The sequence below is a fragment of the Oryzias latipes genome, chromosome 16, assembly GCF_053564925.1.
Source record: "Oryzias latipes strain Hd-rR chromosome 16, Olatipes_Hd-rR_3.1".
NCBI classification, from domain to species: Eukaryota; Metazoa; Chordata; class Actinopteri; order Beloniformes; family Adrianichthyidae; genus Oryzias; species Oryzias latipes.
This window is the reverse complement of record NC_136252.1, coordinates 28,064,147-28,083,568: the sequence shown is the minus strand read 5'-3', so window position 1 is coordinate 28,083,568 and position 19,422 is coordinate 28,064,147. Positions and strand designations below refer to the sequence as shown.

Sequence of the window (19,422 nt, the reverse complement as noted above, 5' to 3'; positions counted from 1 at the left end):
CTGCTAATACAAATGGGTTTACAATCACTTTTAAATCACTCATCTGTACGCCCCAGGATGTAGCTAAAGTGATAAAATGCTGCACTAACCTTTAAATAAGTCATGTAATTATGCTCCAGTGTTCTAGTTGTGCAAAAGATGTGTAGCTCAGATGATCTCATGCCTTAGAGCTGCTTTGTGTTGTCAAGTCATCCTGTATCGCGAGATCAGCTGAGATTAAAGTGGAGTTTCATTTGTGTATCTAATGGCTGAGGTAAAAAATGACTTTAGAGTTGGAACTTCCCAATGTAGTACAATTGTTGGAATTCCCCATCTTTTCTCAGTTCTGTCCAATGAACAGTTATTGGAAAAAAGGAAGAATAGAGAAAGCCATTTTCTGGATTACCTCCTCTCAACAATAGAGCCAAGACAATGCAGTGGTCCTGCAGTGCAAATGGTGTTTGTGCAGAACAAGATGTTTCAAGCACAAAGGCCATTCCAAGAAACAGAGGTTTGTGTTCCTCTTATAAAGAATCCCATGCAGTTTTACAAACAGTACCAGAGTGTGAACGTCTGGAGATGTTGCATTGTTCAGGGAGAGTTTGTTTGGGAGAGAGGTCAGCAAAAACAGCGTGACGAGCAGGAACAGGAGGTGTGTTACTGTTTTTTACAATAGATCGCTCACTTATTAGAAGCACAAAGCAGAAAGAGTTATTGAAAGTACAGGAAGGGCAGAGAGGGGGCCGTCGAGGGGGAGGAAACAGCTTCAAGACTGACGCCTGCACCCTGACAAGAGCAAGAACGTCCAAAAAAACACTGTTTTGTTTCTCCTACTGTAATGAGAAAATCTTTGGAACCATAAATCTACCCTCAGGATGAACTTTGCTGCACTTTGAAACCTCACAACAGGAACGCAGCGTGGAAAAACCTCGACTCTGTTCAACTGTTTGTCTCCTTTTTGCATCGGTAGGTGAATCCTATTCAAGCTGGTTAACTGCAAAGTAAACAACAGGATGGATCCCAGGGTGTGTTTAATGCATGCAGGCAGTGCTGCTGTGCTGCTCCCAGTGTTTGGGTTCCCTGTGTGTTGTGTTGGAGCTGCTGTGCAGGGGGGATTTGAGTTTTGACAAATGTGTGGCTCTGTAGCTCAAATATGCCATTTAATGAGAAGTGTCACATGTAAATAGAAAATACATTAACTGAGCATTTTTATTAGGAATGTTTTGCTTTCTTTTGAGTTATTAGTTGTGCTGCAGCATTGGTGTACTGTAGAGGGTAAAATGTTCTGCACAAATCCTGCTTCCTCTGCTTTCTTTCTGCAGCTGCAGGCGTCATGGATGTGCAGAATTTCCTGTGCTGGAGAGTTGCCCCACTGTTTCTCTTGAGTAAGGCTTCTTTTTGTAACCATGATCATAATTGTTTATAGAAAAAAAAAGATTTATCCAGAATTCTCACAGACATGATTTCTAATGTTTCTTTTTCAAGATACACACCAAACATCCCATTTTGCACCTCTTGTGGAAAAACAAAGCAGTTCTGCTAAATGGCCTCTTGCATTAATAACCACAGTTGCATTATTTAAACTTCCCTTATGGCACAACCGTGAAGTTGAGACACGTGATTTATAACTCTTGAGGAGGCTACACCAAGGCTCACCAAGCTTTGGCTGTAAGGACACTGGTGAGGCTTGATTGATATCACATGAGGCTTTGCTGTCATCCACCATAAATCATCACTTGAGGTTCAAATCAGACACTTTCTGTACATTCATACATGGAAGTTTGTAAAACATGCAGTTGTTTGCATAGGTCCTGCAAAGACTGAGTCCATTTATCTCTTTAAAGACCCAGTCTAATAAATAGTGCTTTTTCAGTGTTTTTAACATGTTTTTTCTGATGAAGAAGGACATACTTAAATTACATTAAGTTTAAAATTGTATCTGTGAGGTTTTTATTTTTATTTCATTGTTGCTAATCAAGAGTAGCAAATGCTCTGTCATGCTCTGCATCCACTTGCAGGAGACTAAATCCACATACGTCTTAGTTTTCCTCGTCTGAGCTGGCATCTGGCTAAAAACTGTATGGCTGGATAGTTTAGATATTGCTGGCCATTTTTGTTAGGTTTGGGGTGTTAAAGGCTGTAAGTTAGTGGGAAACCACGTAAACAGAAAGTTCTCAGCATTGGGGAGGGGAAAAAGGGGGTGGGGTTACTCTGCACCAACGGTCCTTCGCACAAAACAGAGGTGAATTTCAAATGAACGACTGCTGCACTTCAGAAACTATGCCCTAGAAAATGATAGTTTTTTTTAAATTTTAGCTAAAACTGGCATAACCATAATTAAACGACCAACGAAACCCTTTAAACAAACCTCAAAAGATGATCGGCGTGGGTCTATAAATCAGGGGTGTCCAATCCTAGCCCTCGAGAGGGAATGTTTTGTCCCGTATTCCTGCGACCCCCACTTCTGATTATCTGGATCAGGAAAAAAATTAGGGATTCAGATGAGACATCCATGTTTTAAGTATATGTAAGATAGTTTGATAAAACAGACGGATAAATGATCCGATCTCTGTCCACAGTGCCTTGTGAGCTCTTTTCCATGTCTGTGCACATCATCAATGAGGAGCCTGTGCATGTAATCCCCGGCTCTAGTCTGGTTTTGATGGCCCGGATTGATCAGGGTCCCCTGGAGGCGGTTTCCATGGTGACCTGGGAGCGGAAGCCCGAAACTGGAAGTCATCCAGTGAGGGTGACACTGGCCACTTGCCCGGGCAGGAGCCCACAGTGCACTGGTTCAAGGCCAAACATCCATGTGAGCGTGGAGCAGCAGGAGACGACACTGGAGATTAATGGATACAGCAGAGCAGACAGCGGCGTGTACGCCGTGACTGTGACAGATCACACCGGAGCCAACATTACTGCATACTGCATCGTCAGAGAATACGGTACAGAGCTACATGGAACATCTGATCTGCACTCAACCTGAAAAAATGAATAAAAACAATCATGATCACACAGTAATTGGAAATATTAATCGCTTCCTTTTATAAACATAGCAACAAATATTTCTGAAAAAGTTTTAGTCACGCCAACAAGCATTAACATTTCTCAGATATTCACCTTGTTAGCCGATGATCATTTCGTCTAGTCTGAGATCAGCTAGTTTAATGAATGTGCATTCATTTCTCATCAACTTGCATTGTTTTCCCCTAATTGTGGATGACTCAATAATGTAAAGCTTTAATTTAAATGTGCCTGAAGGGCCAGTATTCCTGCTCCTCTCTTTTTCTCTGCGGATGTCTGTCTCTCTGCTTTTTCTCAGATCTGACTCTAACAGTATCAATTTGTCAGCTCTTCTCTTCTCTTACATCTGCTCTCAGCTTCCAGGGATCTCCATCATCTCACACTACATTATACCTCAATCTCTGATCTCATTATGGTCTCTGAATCTGAGCCAGTTTCTCCCAACAGCATTAAACATCTCTCATGATTCTTTGTCTTGAACCCTCTTGGTCAGCCACGCACCATTATTCTTGTTTAATACCAGATGAATGTCCACAGCTGAGTATTTCATGCGGCCTTTCATTTCTTCTCAGTGCAGAGTTTTTACCTATTGTCATATTTGAACCCATCTCTGCAGAAGCTGTTCATCATGTTACTGTCAGCATCAACGTGTCTCACTCTGTGCTGGTGTGTGGGGAGGCCTGGGGGACGGAGCCTCACTTCAGCTGGCTGTACGAGAGAGCCGCCATCAGCCAGACAGTGGGGAGGGTCTCCAAGGATGGAACCACGCTGTTTGTCATGAAGTCTCCCATATGTGGCCACTTCACCTGCACGGTTAGCAACAAGCTGGGCTACAGCTCTGCCACCTACACGGCAGGTACAGGCTGCTGTTTTTCTGTCTGCCTTCTTTGTATGCACAGTCAGCTTTAATTCCATGGGTTGAACAAAAACATTGCATAAAAATTTGAAAAACTAGAGCATTTTTTAAACACAATTCCTTCATTTCATGGGCTTTAAGTAATTGGACAATTGACTTCCTTGCTATTGCATGGGTAGGTGTGGGCAATTCCCTTGTTATGTCATTATGAGTGAAGCAGATAAAAGGCCTGGAGTGGATTAGGGGACTCGTGCTTGCATTTTGAAGATTTTGCTGTTAACAGACAACATAGGAGGAGCTCTCCATGCAGGTGAAAGGAGCCATCATTAAGCTGAGAAAAAAGAAAAAACCCATGCGAGAAATTGCTACAGTATTAGGAGTGGCAAAATCAACAGTGTGGTACATCCTGAGAAAGAAAGAAAGCACTGGTGAACTCAGCAACGCAAAAAGACCTGGACGTCCACGGAAGACAACAGTGCTGGATGATTGCAGAATAATTTCCATGGTGAAGAGGAACCCGTTCACAACAGCCAACCAAGTGAACAAGTCTACCATGAAAAGAAGACTGTGTGAAAGTAGATAGAATGTACACTGCAAGATGCAAGACACTTATAAGCCTCAAGAATAGGAAGGCTAGATTGGACTTTGCTAAAAAAGCATCTAAAAAAGCCAGCACAGGTCTGGAAAAGCATTCTTTGGACATATGACACCAAAATCAACCTCTACGAGAATGATGGCAAGAGAACAGTATGGAGAAGGCGTGGAGAAGCTCGTAATCCAAAGCACACTACATTATCAGTAAAACACTGTGGAGGCAGTGTGATGGCCTGGGCGTGCATGGCTGCTAGTGGCACTGGGACACTGGTGTTTATTGATGACGTGTCACAAAAAAGGCCAGCTAAAAGTCCACAAAGCTAAATCAGGGTCAGGCAGGTAGGGGTCAATAGGGAGCATCAGAGAAACAATGAGAACATTCAGGATCCAGATGAGAGTTGAGACAGGCAAACTGAGTCAAGAGACAAAACAGGGTCAGGAAATCAAAAGATCACATCTAGATACAACGCTCAGTAATGCAGGCAGAGTGGCACAAACAATACTTCACACCGAGTGAGGCTCAGTACTGTGTTTGAGTAGACTGTGAGGGATTGCAAATGAAAGCCAGGTGAGTGGCATCCAGAAACTGTTCACTGGGGTTTATGGGAGATGAAGTGCATTTAGAAATCTGGAGACGGTTGCCATCGGTGAACACAGGGGGAGACAGCGTTCTGACTTCTGACAACACAAGCTCCCAGCTCTGCTTATACAGAGAGCTAAGCAACAGGGGGGGGGGGGGGGGGGGGGGGGGGGGGGGGGCGCATTAAAGGTCCTGCTTACAACTCAGAGGCAAAATTTTAACTACCGCCACTCTGCAGAAGCTATACAACTACACAAGTTTTCTGATTTTGGCTAAAAATTGCAGAATCTTAATTAAAAGACCAATGGGAACGCTTTTAAAATAGGTAATAAAATGCATGACCATTCAATGACCCTCAGGGTATTTGGAATTAGGGACAATTCCCTGAATCTTCTTCCTGAAAGATTTTATGGGTGTACAAACGTGCTGTTCCGGACCTTTTCTTCTCTTTTACATGTCAAATGGGTTTTCATCCTACCTCCTCATTGACTTTTCTTTCTTTTTTTTTTTTACTGACAGCACCTTGTGAGACCCAAGGCAGAGGGATGACGGTGGCAGTGGTCTGTCTCGTCTTTGTACTTCTGGTGTGTGCAGGAGTGTTTGCATTTCTTCTGTGGAGGTACAGTAATGCACAAAGGCACTTTGTCAGACACAAATCTCATTTCAGGCCATGCTCTGATGACAAAACCAGATCCATGAAAAAAAAAACAGACTGGTTGTAACTGTTTTAAAAAGGATAAAGAAAACAGGGGGGCACAGACGGAAACAGCAAAATGTGACATGGCGTCCTCCCACACGATAAGCAACATGACAGGCCGAGCTGTGTCGGCTGGCAAAACAATTCTTATTGAGTGTGTTGAGCTGCGTTTGTCATTGCTGTTTGATCTAAATGGAACTTTCTTTTCAGGAAACGCCGGCACAATAACAGGGGAGAGAGACTGCATGAACATTTAGATGACACCTTCTAAAATAAGGCCATTGCCATTTCTCAGAGGAGAACGAGAAACACAACACGGACTATAAGGGAGGACCTTCCTGTCCTGTGAGCCGGGTGACCTTACACTGCATTTTGAACAATGGCAAGAGAGAACTGCTTTCTGACAAATAAAACAAAAAATCCAAAAGTGGATCCTTGGCATGAAGCAACAGCGGTGTCCTTAGACTGCCTCCTGCTGTGAAGAATATGAAACCGCACCTTTTTATAAACTCATTTTGTACATTTATTATATCACAGTGTCTTGTTTTGCCTTTAGACGGAAACCCCTAAAGATAATTTTCAGACAAGCCTCCAAAAATCTAACTTCAGTTTAGAAAGACCGTAGTTTTTTATTGCTGTGTTGCAGATGAGCAGAATTTAAGATCTGAAGGAAGCAATGTAATTTTGAAGCTATATAATGGCAATAAAAGAAAATAAGTTTTGGGTATAGCTCTTTAAAATAAACGTATGTGTGTGATGATGACTGGTTAGATGTTTTGCTAATTTTCCTGTAATAAATGGTGAGCTGCAGTCACAGCGCAGGAACCATTTGATGCTTTTCAACCTCCACTTTATGTTGAGTGTCACGCAAAGACTCTTTAGTTGCATGTTTCAAGTCTGTGGAATGACCCAACTGTGAATTCCAGAGCAGACAACCTCCAACTCTTTTCTATTTCTTATTCTGTTATGTAACACTGCTTTGTTGCATGGTAATCTGGGTTTTTCTTTCTTGCACACATACTCTTTGCTCATCCCTGTTGTGATGTGTTTGCCAAGATTCCATTTTCAAATAAAGAGCCAAATGAACAGCTTTAAACCATGATGTATCATTCATCTCTACTTTAACATTAACTAAACACATAAACCTTTGATATGCAACCATAATTACACTTTTTTGAGCATTTCTTTATTCAAATTGCGGATACGGAGCGAACGATAAAATGCTGCTTGAAAAAGTGTCGTATTAAATACGCTGGGTGGGCCAGAAGCCCTTAGCAACGGGGAGGGGAAGGGGGGCGGGGTTGCTTCATGCCAACTGTCCCGCCCACAACTCAAAGACAAATTTTTGATAAAATACTACCGCTCTGCAGAAACTATGTTCAAGAAAACGAGATGGGTCATCTTGGCTAAAAACAACAAAATCGTAATTAAAAGACCACCAGGAGCGCTTTTAAAATAAATCAAAAGATGATCAAAGTGGGTCTTTGAAAGCTTTTTAGGGGTTTGCTTTGGCACATTTGTTTATTCCTGAAAAAAGCATCACATATGAATCACATTCTACATGAATCCTGGTCAAATTTCTGTTATGCGATTGCAAAAACAAATGAAACTTTGACTCTTAAAGTGAAATGTGATAAACGTCTCAAAGCCTAAATTGTCACAATTTTGTTGTGAATGTATTTTATAATTACTTGCCACATTCATGAGCCTCTGCAACCTTTAAAACAGAAGCTTGACAAACTATAAAATTGCAGTTTTAGCACCTTCTGTGTTGTTTTAGAATCCAACACAGCTGGATTTAAATATACTAGAAATAGAAGCAGTTTGCCTTTAATGTTCTGTGGGTCATGTCATGGAATTGTTTTCATGCCTTCATGTTCATGCTAGGTCTGTTTTCTTTTTATTTCATGTTTGACTCAAAAAAACTCCCTTAAACATAATCTTTACATTAAAGATTTGTGGATATTGAAATCTTATATTTTATATTTTATGTCAAATATTCAGCCCTTGGGTTTCATTTCCGCCATTAAATTTAATTTGATTTGCTGCCTTTATCAGAAACAGAAGCTTGTGATGTGAATGTGATTTGTGGAGCTCAGATATATTTACATATCTGCTGTCATCCATGTTTATTTAAGTTTTACTTTTGCTTCTGGAATCGAACAAATTGTTCTTGGGAATCATCCAGAAGCATATTTTTGTATCTTCCACCTCTGTGAACCCCAGTGCAGTCAGCGCTCTGGAGCACTCTAACCTTCAGTAGTGTTAATGTTGAGCCTCGTGGAGGAAAAGGAAACAAAGAGGTCAAAGGAAGGGCAGGTTTTATTGAGTTTGGAGAAAAAAATAAATAGAACAAATATCATAGAATCTGTTATGTGCTGCTGGGAGTTTTCATCAATACCTTCTATAATAATATTTTAAACTATGAAAGAAAGTTAATTTTCGTCCAAAAGACAAAACCTGAGTAAGATTACTGGAACAAATGACTCCTTAAGACAGAACAGTGGAGGACTCCGTGCAGATGCTTGGTTAAAGGTTTTGAATGTAAGCAGTGTGCTGAATTATACTGCAGATAAACGGTGTCCATAATTCCTCTGAGGAGTAATTTGACAGCGTATAAGCTGTGAAGGAGTGCAGAACATTCTCAGTTGGTTACCTCCCCCAGATTTGTGTCAAAGCCCTCTTTGCCACGAGTCTATTATCCCTTGTATTGGTAGTCTTCTGTGTGCTGCCCTGCATTAATTCTCCTCCCATCATGCTTCAGGAGCGATGGAGGAACAGGGGAGGTGTGTACATCATGTGGAAGGGAAGCTGAAAGCTAAAGAGCCCAAACTGGACATGGGAAAACTGAGATGGATCCACCAAAAACTTTTAGTCAGGATGCCACCAAATCAATACCAGAGAATTTTCCATTTGACTTATTTTTCTAAGTAACAACGTAATTTATAACGAGATTAAACTTTTTTTTTGGTTTGATGCATAAAATAAATGGTTGAAAGCAGCAAGAACTTTCTTGAAGGAGCGTTCATTAAGAGCGAGATTGCCTTTATTCCATTTTTATTGGATACGTGTCAGTGCTCATTATTAAGATTCTCAAGATAGCTTTTATTGAATTTGAATCAGGGAGACATGGAGAGAGACAACATTACGACCCTATAAATAGATTGTCTGATAGTATTTTGGTGAAGTTCATTTATTTGATGCATTTGAAAAGGAGAGTTGTGCTTTTTTACTTTAGGCTAACATGATCTCATTTGTGCTTTAATGACTATTTCAAGTATTTTGAATTTAAACAGACTTATAGCACTCAGCTGACTCAGAGAAGAGTCCACGAGCAGAGCACAAGAGCCAGCATACTGCAAAATCTGCTATAACCTTAAAAAAAAGAGGAAAACAAAATTATCAGAAAGGTTTTTTATTGTTTGGTTTAATTTGACGCGACTCAACTGGATTGGATTGAATTGGATTGGGTTTAGTTTGGTTGACCAAATCAAATTAGCAGAAACATTGTTATTGTATCTTTAGCAAACCTTCCTCTGTTTCCTTTATCCATGTAAACATTTCCTTCACATCTTCTGCTATTTATTCTTTTTTTTTTTAAATGGGTGCAAGATTTTAGTTCGACTTATTGGCTCTGTTGAAAATGTCGACAATAGAAAAAAATAAAAAAAATAAATGAATTTTTTTTTTTTTTTTTGGGGGGGGGGTCTGAAAAACTTATGGTAATACATTTTAAATATCTTACAAAGCTTTAACATTCATCATTAGACAGAAAAAGGCAGAAACAAAAAGTAAACATAAATGTTGTTAAGGCAGCTGAGTGTGAAGGTAAATGTGGCTAAAATAAAATAACTCTGGAAGAATATTCAGATTTTGGAGTTCAGATCCAACTTTCATTTGAAATTTTCCAGCAGCAGTTTCCTGCGGCGATGCGGCAACTCACTTAGCAGAATGCAGAGTTTAATAAAGCTTGTAGATGAAACCAAACTGGAGCTAAACACATTTCTGAAAGCAATCTACCGTAAATATACGGCATGAAGTAAAAGTTTTTACAACAAAAAGAATATCACTCTGCACAAGCAAGTGTTTTTATAACGTTTACCAATCACAACAATGATGTGTTACAGTAAATTTTATGTCAGATTTAAAAATGTTTTTTTTTTAATGATGACAATAGGTATTTTATAACTAGCTTATTTAATGAGCAGTAACATAATATCCGTAGTAATTTGCAATTGTAATGTTTTACACTGCGATTTCTCCTTGTATTGTCCACAATTAATGCTTGACATAAACCAAATCATTAAAGCAATCACTGCAAGAACACCATACACAGAATAAAGCATATGGTGGAAACAAAATGTTATGGGATTGCTTTTCTGCACAGGGGACAGGATGATTGATCCATATGAAGGAAAGAATGAATGGGAATGTGTAAGGTAAGATTTAGTGCAAAAGCCTTTCATCAGTGACAGCACTAAGGATGAAACATGGTTGGATATTCCAGTATGGCAATGGCCTAAAACACATCACCTGGGCAACAAAGAAATATTTCAAGGCTCTGGAAAGTGTCTGAACCTCATTCCAATAGAGAATCTGAGGAGGGAGTTGGAAGACCAGCCCCAAAAACATAACAGCTCTTGAGAAGATCTGCATGGAAGAAATACCAGCTACAGTGTCAGGATCCTGGTCAACTCTCACACCTACTGCTCACCTGCTATCCATCAGCCTGCAGCCTTTATCTGGATTCCTCAACCTTCAGCCGACGTCAGTCCGCCTGCTTCCTGCGGTAGAGTAACTGACTCAAGCTAAGCTCTCAAGCCAAGCCAAGCCCTTATGCCAAGCTTTGTGCCAAGTGCTAATCAATACTCCACTCTTCAGTTATCACAGCTTCCACCAGACCAGCAGCTCATCCATTTCATCATCCATTCAAGCCACTTGCATTTCAAGCCAGAACCCTTCACTACTGGAACTCAATGAAGACTATTTTTTAATCCAACTTCAGTTGTGTGTAAACCTGGTGAAGACCAACAGGAAACACTTAGCCTATCTCATTACCAACCAAGTTATGAGATGAGCTTCTGTTATTAACCAAATGCTTCTTTTCTGCATGAATATATAATAAATTCCTTAAAAATCAAACAATGTGATTCTTTTTTCTCTCTCAGTTGAAGTACAGACCTCTCATCTTACGTGGTCCAGCTTGCAGAGCCAGTGTCTGACAAATCCTAACAATCTCCCGTGCAACACCAGTGATTGAAAATTATTGGGTAAGGGTGCCAATACTCTACTAATCAGGTTATGTAATTTTGGCTTGTAGAAATGGCAGAATATAATTATCAATAAATTGGACAGAATTGTGTTTAAAACTGCAGGCACTCAGAAGGTTATAAAATTAAAATTTCCTATGTTTCAGTAAAGAAAAGCCAGATTTGAAAAAAACCTCGACAGACTCCCAAACATTACCTGAATACGATTTTATTTTTATTTTATTTTTTTCAGCTGCTCAGGATTCACACCGTTCTCGAAAGATAGATGGGACTTCCTGCTGGTCCCTCACCACTCGTTATTATCTATCTGCTTGCAGTGGGGCGCCCACAGATTCAAACAGCCAGCAATCTGCCTGTGTTCTCTCTGTGGATCCCAAGAGGAAGTCCAATGATCCATGAAACATACATGTGAAACAGAAACCCCAGTTATTCACAGCAGGAGCTTTAAGACAGAGTTGTTGCTGGAAAAGCCTGAGTACAAAGTGGATTGCTGAAGGCCTGACAAAAGGAAAATAAATGTGGTTTGAGAGAAATGTGACTTGATGTCTGTAGTTGGAGTTTCTGATATCCTAATGCTGTAAATGTCTTACCCATTAGGGTCTGGAAAAAAAATGACTTGTTGGTTTAATGGATTCAAAATACATGACTAATCTTCACACAAACATCAAATATAAGCAACATTTAAGTTTCGAATAAAGCTTCAACCTTTGCTGAAGTAATAGTTTTAACAACATTACAACAACAGTCTTCTCAATGGGCCTCATACCAGTAAGAGTATAATGAACATAATTTCATCATTGAACATAAAGTCATAGAATTCAATAGGTAATGGCTAAACTTACCAAAACAGACTGAGTTGTACAGGGCATCCCTGCCCTTAGACCCACCTCGGTAAAGCCGTGAGCGGCGTTGTATGACTAGCAGCCGTTACCTGTTCTTGCCGTTGCAGCCGCCTCCTGACCCGCCCTTACTGGCTATATGGCTACTACACACCCCACATTGTCCACCTCTACCCCTGCAATCCTGGTCAGATCCTGGATGATTCATCCTTGAAAAAAAAAACTGCTCTATCAAAATTGATGCTTTTCTCCATAGCAACCAAAACTTTGTTCAACACCCCCCCCCCCCCCCCAAGTAGTCTCCTAATGATGCTAAAGGAGTTAGGAGGAGATAGAGCAAAATCTCTAGGAGTTAAAATTTATAGCTGGACTAAAGATACTTTTTTTGGAAAATGAAATGGAGCCTCTTTCCGAGTTCAAAGGTCAACGAATGTTTATTTTCTCATATTGTGGGAAAATGTAAAAAACACCAAATTTCTCATATTACAAAACAGTCGCTGGTCCTGTGGTCATCCCATAATAATTTCAAAATGTCCTTTGTATGTCTCCAACCTGTCTGTTTTGATTGAGATTTTTATTTCATCCCACAAGATAATTAAGAAAAAAAAATATATCAACGGCTTCCCCGCTGTGATGGCATTTTTATTTATTTATTTATTTATTTGGGGGGGGGGGGGGGGGGTCATTTCCAATGTCAAAAATTCATTTTTCTCCGTGTACTAGGTGTCTACAAAGTTAGGTGATTTTTTGAGTATGTGTCAGGGGTAGGAACTTTTGCTCAAAGGTGAAGTAAGAAAGACAAATTACAAAAACAATGTGGTCCTTGCAGTCTAGGCCATGATGAATGATTACAGATGATAAAGGTTTAATAGACTTTAAGCCAGAGAAATATAAGCAGGTTAAACTAAATTAACTACCTAATAACACTAACCTCTCAGAAGTATGTAGTCATCTTAAATGATTCCAGGGCAAATTTTCATGCAGATAGAGAACAAGCATTGATAATAAATAATTCAAGAGGTTGGATGAAAAGCCACAGGCTGAAAACTAATCAATAACTCATCCCATTTAGTAAAAACATAGCTTTCTAATAAGAATGGTTCAGTAGAACATGCTGGACAGAGAGATGAGAGAAGCGTTGTGGAATTTCTCCTCTAGATTGCATCCATTAATTTTTCATCCATCTTGTTTAGGGCCGTGGGGAGCTGGAGCCTGTTGAAGCCATCATCAGGTGTGAGGCTGGCGGCACCTTGGACTGTCCATCACGAGGCCACACAAAGGTGAAAAAAGAAGAACAAGCAGGCGCTTTTATTCTGAAGGACATAAGAATCCCCAGCAAGCCTGGCAGAAATACTTGTTGACTGTGGCTGAAATCGGCAACACCCAGAGAAAACTCATTTAAGTGGGGAGAAAATACCATTTCCATAAACCAAAGGTCCCAGTCGGGATCTGAGGAAATGTAATTGAATCAATGTGACAGACAACTACAAATTGTGCTTGAATACAGAAACTTTGCAGCATTTTAAAATCAATATTTGCTGCTGACTGGGAGCTGCAGATGCTAAACCTTTACACAAAAAACGGGCTTTAGCAAATGGTGGGTTTTCCTCTGCAGGCTGACGTGTGATCATTCTCTGCACTGCCGAGTCGTTTGTCATCCACACGACCAGCAGACAGCGGAGCACAGCCGGGGAGTCAAGTTGTTTTCCTTCTATATCACCCATCCTCCTGATGGGAGCAGCAGAGGTTGGAGGAAAATGGAAAAAATGTCACACTTGTGATAGAGCTTCAACTAAAGTTCTGTAGAAACCACAATCACAACAGATCATTGGCCCTATCCACATGTTATCCTTTACCTCCACACTGCAAACTCCTTGATACTTTCAAATGTATTAAACCTTGCTTGTAATCATTTAACATATTTTACCTTCAATAAACTTAAATAAATATTGAAAAGTTAGATGGAAACAAAAATGTTTTCCTTTTTTTGAACATTTCTAAGAATCGACCCACTTGTAATAAAATCTTTTTCTTATGTCCCAATCTGTCCTAAAATGACTAATTTCCACTTATTACACAACTTTATAGTCACTGATCAAAATGAACTAAAACACAAAAACCACAAACCATTTACTTAATAGCAAAAAAAATACCTATCATTGGGCCGTATAACATTCCCTTTTTTTAACAGAATTTCCCTTTTTAAATGCTAGTGTGGAACTCCTTGTTTTTAGATTTTACCATCTTATAAGATTTCTTGAGTACTTTCTGGTGATTTTGTTCTTAAGATTAGTGTTCCTTTCCTATTTTTACCAGTTTAACACTCATCCAGACTTCATTCAGGTATGTGACAATCTATTAAAGAAACCTATTTAACTGTTAACTTATAAGTTTGTTTGTTCTCTTTATAACCCTGGCTTAAAACACAGGGTAAAATTCGGCAGCTGTATTTTATTTTATCTGATTGGATACTGTTATTACTGCAACCCAAAATGAAGAAAAAAAAAAAAATAGTTCTTGGGTTCTCCAGGGTGAAGATTATTTTAGAAATAAGCACAAACCTGTAGCCAACAACTACAACTATTTTTCTTCAAATATCGGAAAAAGATCATTTTATACCTGTAATCTAATTCCACCTTTCTAATTCCAAAAATGTCTGCATACACAAAGTCTCAAACCCCATCCAAACTAACCAGACTCTCCTAACTGAACCAAGATCTGAGACGGTCTTAAATCAAAGCGATCCCACTCGTTTGTTCCATTTATAGCTACAAGGTCAAAGCTTTACAGATGCATCTAATCTTCATTAGCTAATCAGGGAACCATGCTGAGAAGATGGCAGGAAGCAAAGGAAGAAAACAAAGAAGAGCGGGTGGAAGCGGCAAATGGCAAAAGAAGCAGCTGATGTTTGAGCTGTGAGTCAGAACAACCTGCAGTGTGAAGACTGTGTCCATTCTGCTCTGCGGGATGGGAGCCAGCTGTCAGAATCTACATTTATTTGCCTCGCAAACGATAGACATCGTGATTAAGACGGTTATTGCAGCTGACACGCACTTTCAGCCGATACTCCTTTTTATTAAAAGCACTTATGTCACTGCCTCAGTAATTATGATAAAGTGTTGGCAGTCGGAGTTGCTGCTGCATCACTAACTGTCGGTGCAACATTGTCATTTTGCAAATGGTGAAATGACAAAACAGTCCTTCAAGTACAGTGACTTAAGAGACACTGAAGAAAGATGCAAGAATTCAGCAGAGTGCGGCCTCCAGCATGACAGCCTCTCCAACACTTAGGGATCTAAACAGCAGCAAAACTTCATTTGATCCATGAGGTTTACCTTGACAGTAATGTCAACTGTGAGAAAACAAAACAATGCTGAAAATCTGTCACTGTGAAAAACTCCTCCACCAGCCTTACAGCAAAAGTAGGAAATGTCTTCAGCAACACCTGTGACAGTGTTGCGTGGTGAGTTCAGTGCTCTCATCCTGCTTCAGGGTACACATTTCAACTTCTTTAGCTTTTTTCTAAACAAAAACATTTATGGTTTCAAACTTTTTGTTCAGCTTTCGATGTTGCCCTCGAGCTGCAGCCAATTAAAAAAAAAAAAAACATTGTTTCCACCATTTTCAGACTGCCTGTCCAAGTTTGACATCACCTTCTTTTGTGGGCGTGCAAAACCTTAATTTCCCATCTTGTCCCAATCCAAACTGCCACCTGCAAAATAAAAATTGCTACAGACCTCCTACACTTCCCTGTTAATAATACCATTGCACCATCATGAGAAAATTTCAGGTAAAAGTTTAAAAGCTGCATTAAGGCTCACAGAAGAACACTTGTTTCTATAAATGGCCTTTCTTCCTCATTAAAAAAAAAAAAAAAAAACTGTTTAGGAATTTGCACCATCACTTTGTCAAATGCACGTGGCTCACCGCTCAGGGACTGACGGTTAGGATGCGAACATAATCCGTGTTCAGTGCCACCCTGCAGAGCATCTGGTATCAGATAATCCATCTCGCCACATTTAAATGATGCTGCAGCTGTGCTGATCTCTTGCTGTTGGTTATTGCTCTCTCATTATGTTGCTCAAAGTTTAATGCATCCCCAGATCCTACAAAATATTGATGCTAAAAATGCGTGGAAACATAGCGTTTAATTTATTCTCAGTCAAGTGTGAAAACAAGAATACATGGAGGTAAAAGCGGAGGAAAATTTTCATCTGATTCAGTGAATCTTTCTTCGACAAAGAAATCTCCATAAACATTCAACTATCAAATAAAACTACTAGTTACAATTTTATACTTAATTATTGGCAAAAGTTCAATGATTAAATGCAAAAAAAAACAAAAAAACAAGAAGAGTCGCTTGCATTTCCCCTCCACCCCAGTAAGATTCTCTGTAAAGCCTTAAAAATCCTCTCTTGATGTTACGATCATTCAAAAATAATAATAATCATAACCAATGGCTGGGTATCGCTGATAAAACGGTCATTGAAAGAAAAATAAATGCAACTTTTGATAGTCAGCCTAATTTTGTAAATACAAGTGTCGCCCCCTGCTGGCAGTTTGAGAGAATGGTAGTTATGGGCTGAGAATACTCTCATCTTGGCTATATGTAACATTAGATTTCGTGCCATACGCTTCTAGTCAAAGTCATTGAAACACTGGAGGGACTGTCTTCTTATTTGTCCCATTTATGATGTGGTATGTATCAGTAGTGTTTTCACCTTATTTTCCTCTTATTCTTTTAATTAATTTATTTCTTTATTAACCATTGTAATATTTTGTATACTGCTTCTTAACTTGTCTATTCTTGACACTGTGCTTTTTAAATGTAGTGAGTCTGTGTACTCTTTTATTGATTGGACTGAGTCTGAAATAAATTCCATCCATCGACGCACCACTAGAACTTCACCTCCACCACATCAGTTTACTTGGCATAGAGTTCAACTTGGGTGCTCGCCCACATTTGTGTCCCCATTCCTAAAGAGAAAAAAAAAAAATATGGCATGTACAGAGAGCATATAAAATGCTCAGGAACGTGTGTTTGAATGGGATCTTATGTTGATTCATTTGAATTTTCTCTATCAATTGACAGCACCATCGAGAGGAAAGGCACTTTCTGTGGACTTCGTATCCCTCCTTTATCACTTTCCACTATAAAGAGAGACTTCCTCAGGAGAATCTGACATTATGTCATATTTAAAAGTCTAAATTAGTTTGTAATATTATAGAACGGGAAAAAAAACAGCTTCCTGCTCCTGTCAAACACATCTGCTGACTTCATTAGGAACTACGATGGTCAAGCGGATGTTAGCTCACTACCAGCTCATGTTTGCAAAGCTGATGACATTTTAAATGTGTGCCCAGCAAACACATCTGGTATGTAAACATGTGTTTAACTGCCCCCTCCCCGCTGCTCCACATGTAAATCACACAACCTGAACATCCATTTCAGACAGCAAAGCTCTAGATTTTCAATCTGCAACCAAATAACCTGCCTAAGAGAGCTTCCACTGATCAGCTTCAAATCCCCCCAAACATGCATGAATGAGTCCGAGAGCCCACTAAATAATGATCCTCCGGGTCTTAACCTTTCCAACACCTCAGAGGCGGGTTAAGATTGTACAGCCATGGAATGTAGTCCTCTGGCACAGGGGAGGAAGGGTTTGGGGCCAAAAGTAAGATTTCAGGCTTTGACACACTGCAGATTTACGGCAGGCCAACTCCCTGGATTTGGATGCTCAGGAGGAGGCTCAAATAAGGAAACTGGTCAGAAAAAAAAAGGCAAAAAATGTCACAATTTGAAGCAAATCCACTCAGGATTTAGCACAAAGGAATGGAGAACTGCTGCTCGTTGTTGCATTATTCCTCAACCTTTGAATGGATCTCAGAAGCTTTCAAAAACAACTTGTCGTTTCCGCTCTACCTCATTAAAAAATAAAAATAAAAAAAGGAGCAGGCATCAGCACCATGGAAAACAGAACATTCAAGAGTCTTATGTCGGCAGAACAACCGGCTCTGCTCCTGACGTCAAACAAGTTAATGAAGACTTCATTCAAAAGGTTTTCATGCCAACGTGGTCTCCTTTCTGACAAGCCTCCAACTTACGAAAGAGCAGAGAAATAAGCATTCAGCATCTCGCAAGATTTTTCCAAACATGAAAGCATGAGGTGTTGAAATCCACATCCCCATCGATAACAGTATAACAGTCCAAACACACGTCACTAGTTTCAACGACTGCACCACTGTTCACACATAAACTACACACTTTACAGCGACGTAGAAACAGGTCAGTCCATTGTAATAATAAAACTTTGTTATTTTTTTTAAACCATTACTTATCGATACTTTTATTACCAAGATTAATAAGTAGACTACTCTTTTTGTTAGCATAAAGAAGTGGTGTGCCTTACGTGTCAGGTATAAGGCTTGATGAGTATAAAGGACCCAAAATGCAGAGATGGGAGGCACACGGTTCCAAGGCCAGGGGTTTATTAACATGACAGAAAGCGCTGCCGAGCAGGGAAACCAAAGAAAACTTACTGTGGTCTAACCAGGTAACCAGGCAAACAGAGCAGAAGACAGTCTGGGAAATGAAAGTATGGTCCAAAGGCAGAAGCAAGACATATATACAAACAGGACTGACACAGGTGAAAACAATCAGGAGAGATTGGGACCAGGGAAATGAAACTCCAAATGATGACATACAGGAAACCTTCAAAATTAAACAGGAAGCAGATCTCAAATCATTACAAAAACAAAATAAAGTAAACAACTAAGGCAACAACAACAAAAACCATGACATTACGTAATTTAAAATGTACAAATATACTTTCAATCTGGCTTTTTTAAAAAGGCTTTTTAGATACTAGTGACTTAATAAAGGCTCAAACCCACTGGCCTCCACACTGGAAGGCTGTCAGTACAACAGCAGAGGCAGAAGCTTATGTTACACCTCACTGCTCAAGGGATCGTCTGCCAATGTACCATTCACAAGCTCTAAACGCCGATCTAACCGCAAACAAAAGCAGAAATCTTTGCACGAACCTTAGCAGAATTACCTTCTACTGTCCTTCTGTTAGTGAGGTTTACTGTTTATCTTCTCCTTTGACTAATTAATAAAAATGATGTAAAAAAAATAAACTTGAGTTAAATAAAAATGACATGTCCAAATTCAAACTTAAACTAAAAGCATGACTCCAACTTAGCAAGGGACTTTTATCAGCTAATAGGCACTGCTTATATGAGAGGAGAGGCTGTAAACCCACTCAGACCTGAGCCCCTCTAAACAAGGTAGCTGCAACACCCAGATGGGGCATCTGGTCCAAAGGGGTTTTTGAAAAGTTTTATAAATGGCATTTACAAGTCAGAGCCAGCAGGTGGCAGTGTGCTCAAAAGAACATGGGCTTTAGATGTTAAATTCATGACAAGTGATAAAAAAACAGAATGAAATAGCAAGTTGGAGGACTTGAAGTCTGAAACTAAACACCAAATCAACATTAACATCTCTTTTATCAGACCCTGGGAGAAAAAAAAATAAAATTAAACATTATTTCTGACAGAAATTAAAAGTGCTGCTGCTCCAA

The 19,422-nt window shown here is 39.7% G+C and overlaps 1 protein-coding gene and 1 long non-coding RNA gene across 4 annotated transcripts; one reads left to right on the top strand and one right to left on the bottom strand.

The window, feature by feature from the left end:
- Positions 1-533: 533 nt before the first annotated feature.
- On the top strand, positions 534-13,797 carry LOC110016697 (uncharacterized). Of its 2 annotated transcripts, none has more exons than XM_023964396.2 (6): positions 534-945; positions 1,302-1,364; positions 2,559-2,924; positions 3,620-3,859; positions 5,553-5,652; positions 13,033-13,797. In XM_023964396.2, exons 2-6 carry the CDS (start codon positions 1,313-1,315, stop codon positions 13,121-13,123), a joined length of 849 nt encoding a protein of 282 aa, XP_023820164.1. In that variant the 5' UTR covers positions 534-945; positions 1,302-1,312; the 3' UTR covers positions 13,124-13,797. The 2 variants fall into 2 exon arrangements, with proteins under 2 accessions (XP_023820164.1, XP_023820165.1); XM_023964397.2 differs by lacking the exon at positions 13,033-13,797 and adding an exon at positions 5,941-6,826.
- LOC111948997 (uncharacterized) lies at positions 12,260-18,461 on the bottom strand. 2 transcript variants are annotated; one of them, XR_013648100.1, is made up of 4 exons: positions 18,380-18,461; positions 16,735-16,816; positions 15,767-15,945; positions 12,260-15,551 (listed from the first exon to the last, which is right to left on the bottom strand). It is a non-coding gene; the product is annotated as an uncharacterized LOC111948997 (long non-coding RNA). The 2 variants fall into 2 exon arrangements; XR_013648101.1 differs by having other exon boundaries at positions 18,250-18,439.
- Between the last annotated feature and the right edge of the window lie 961 nt (positions 18,462-19,422).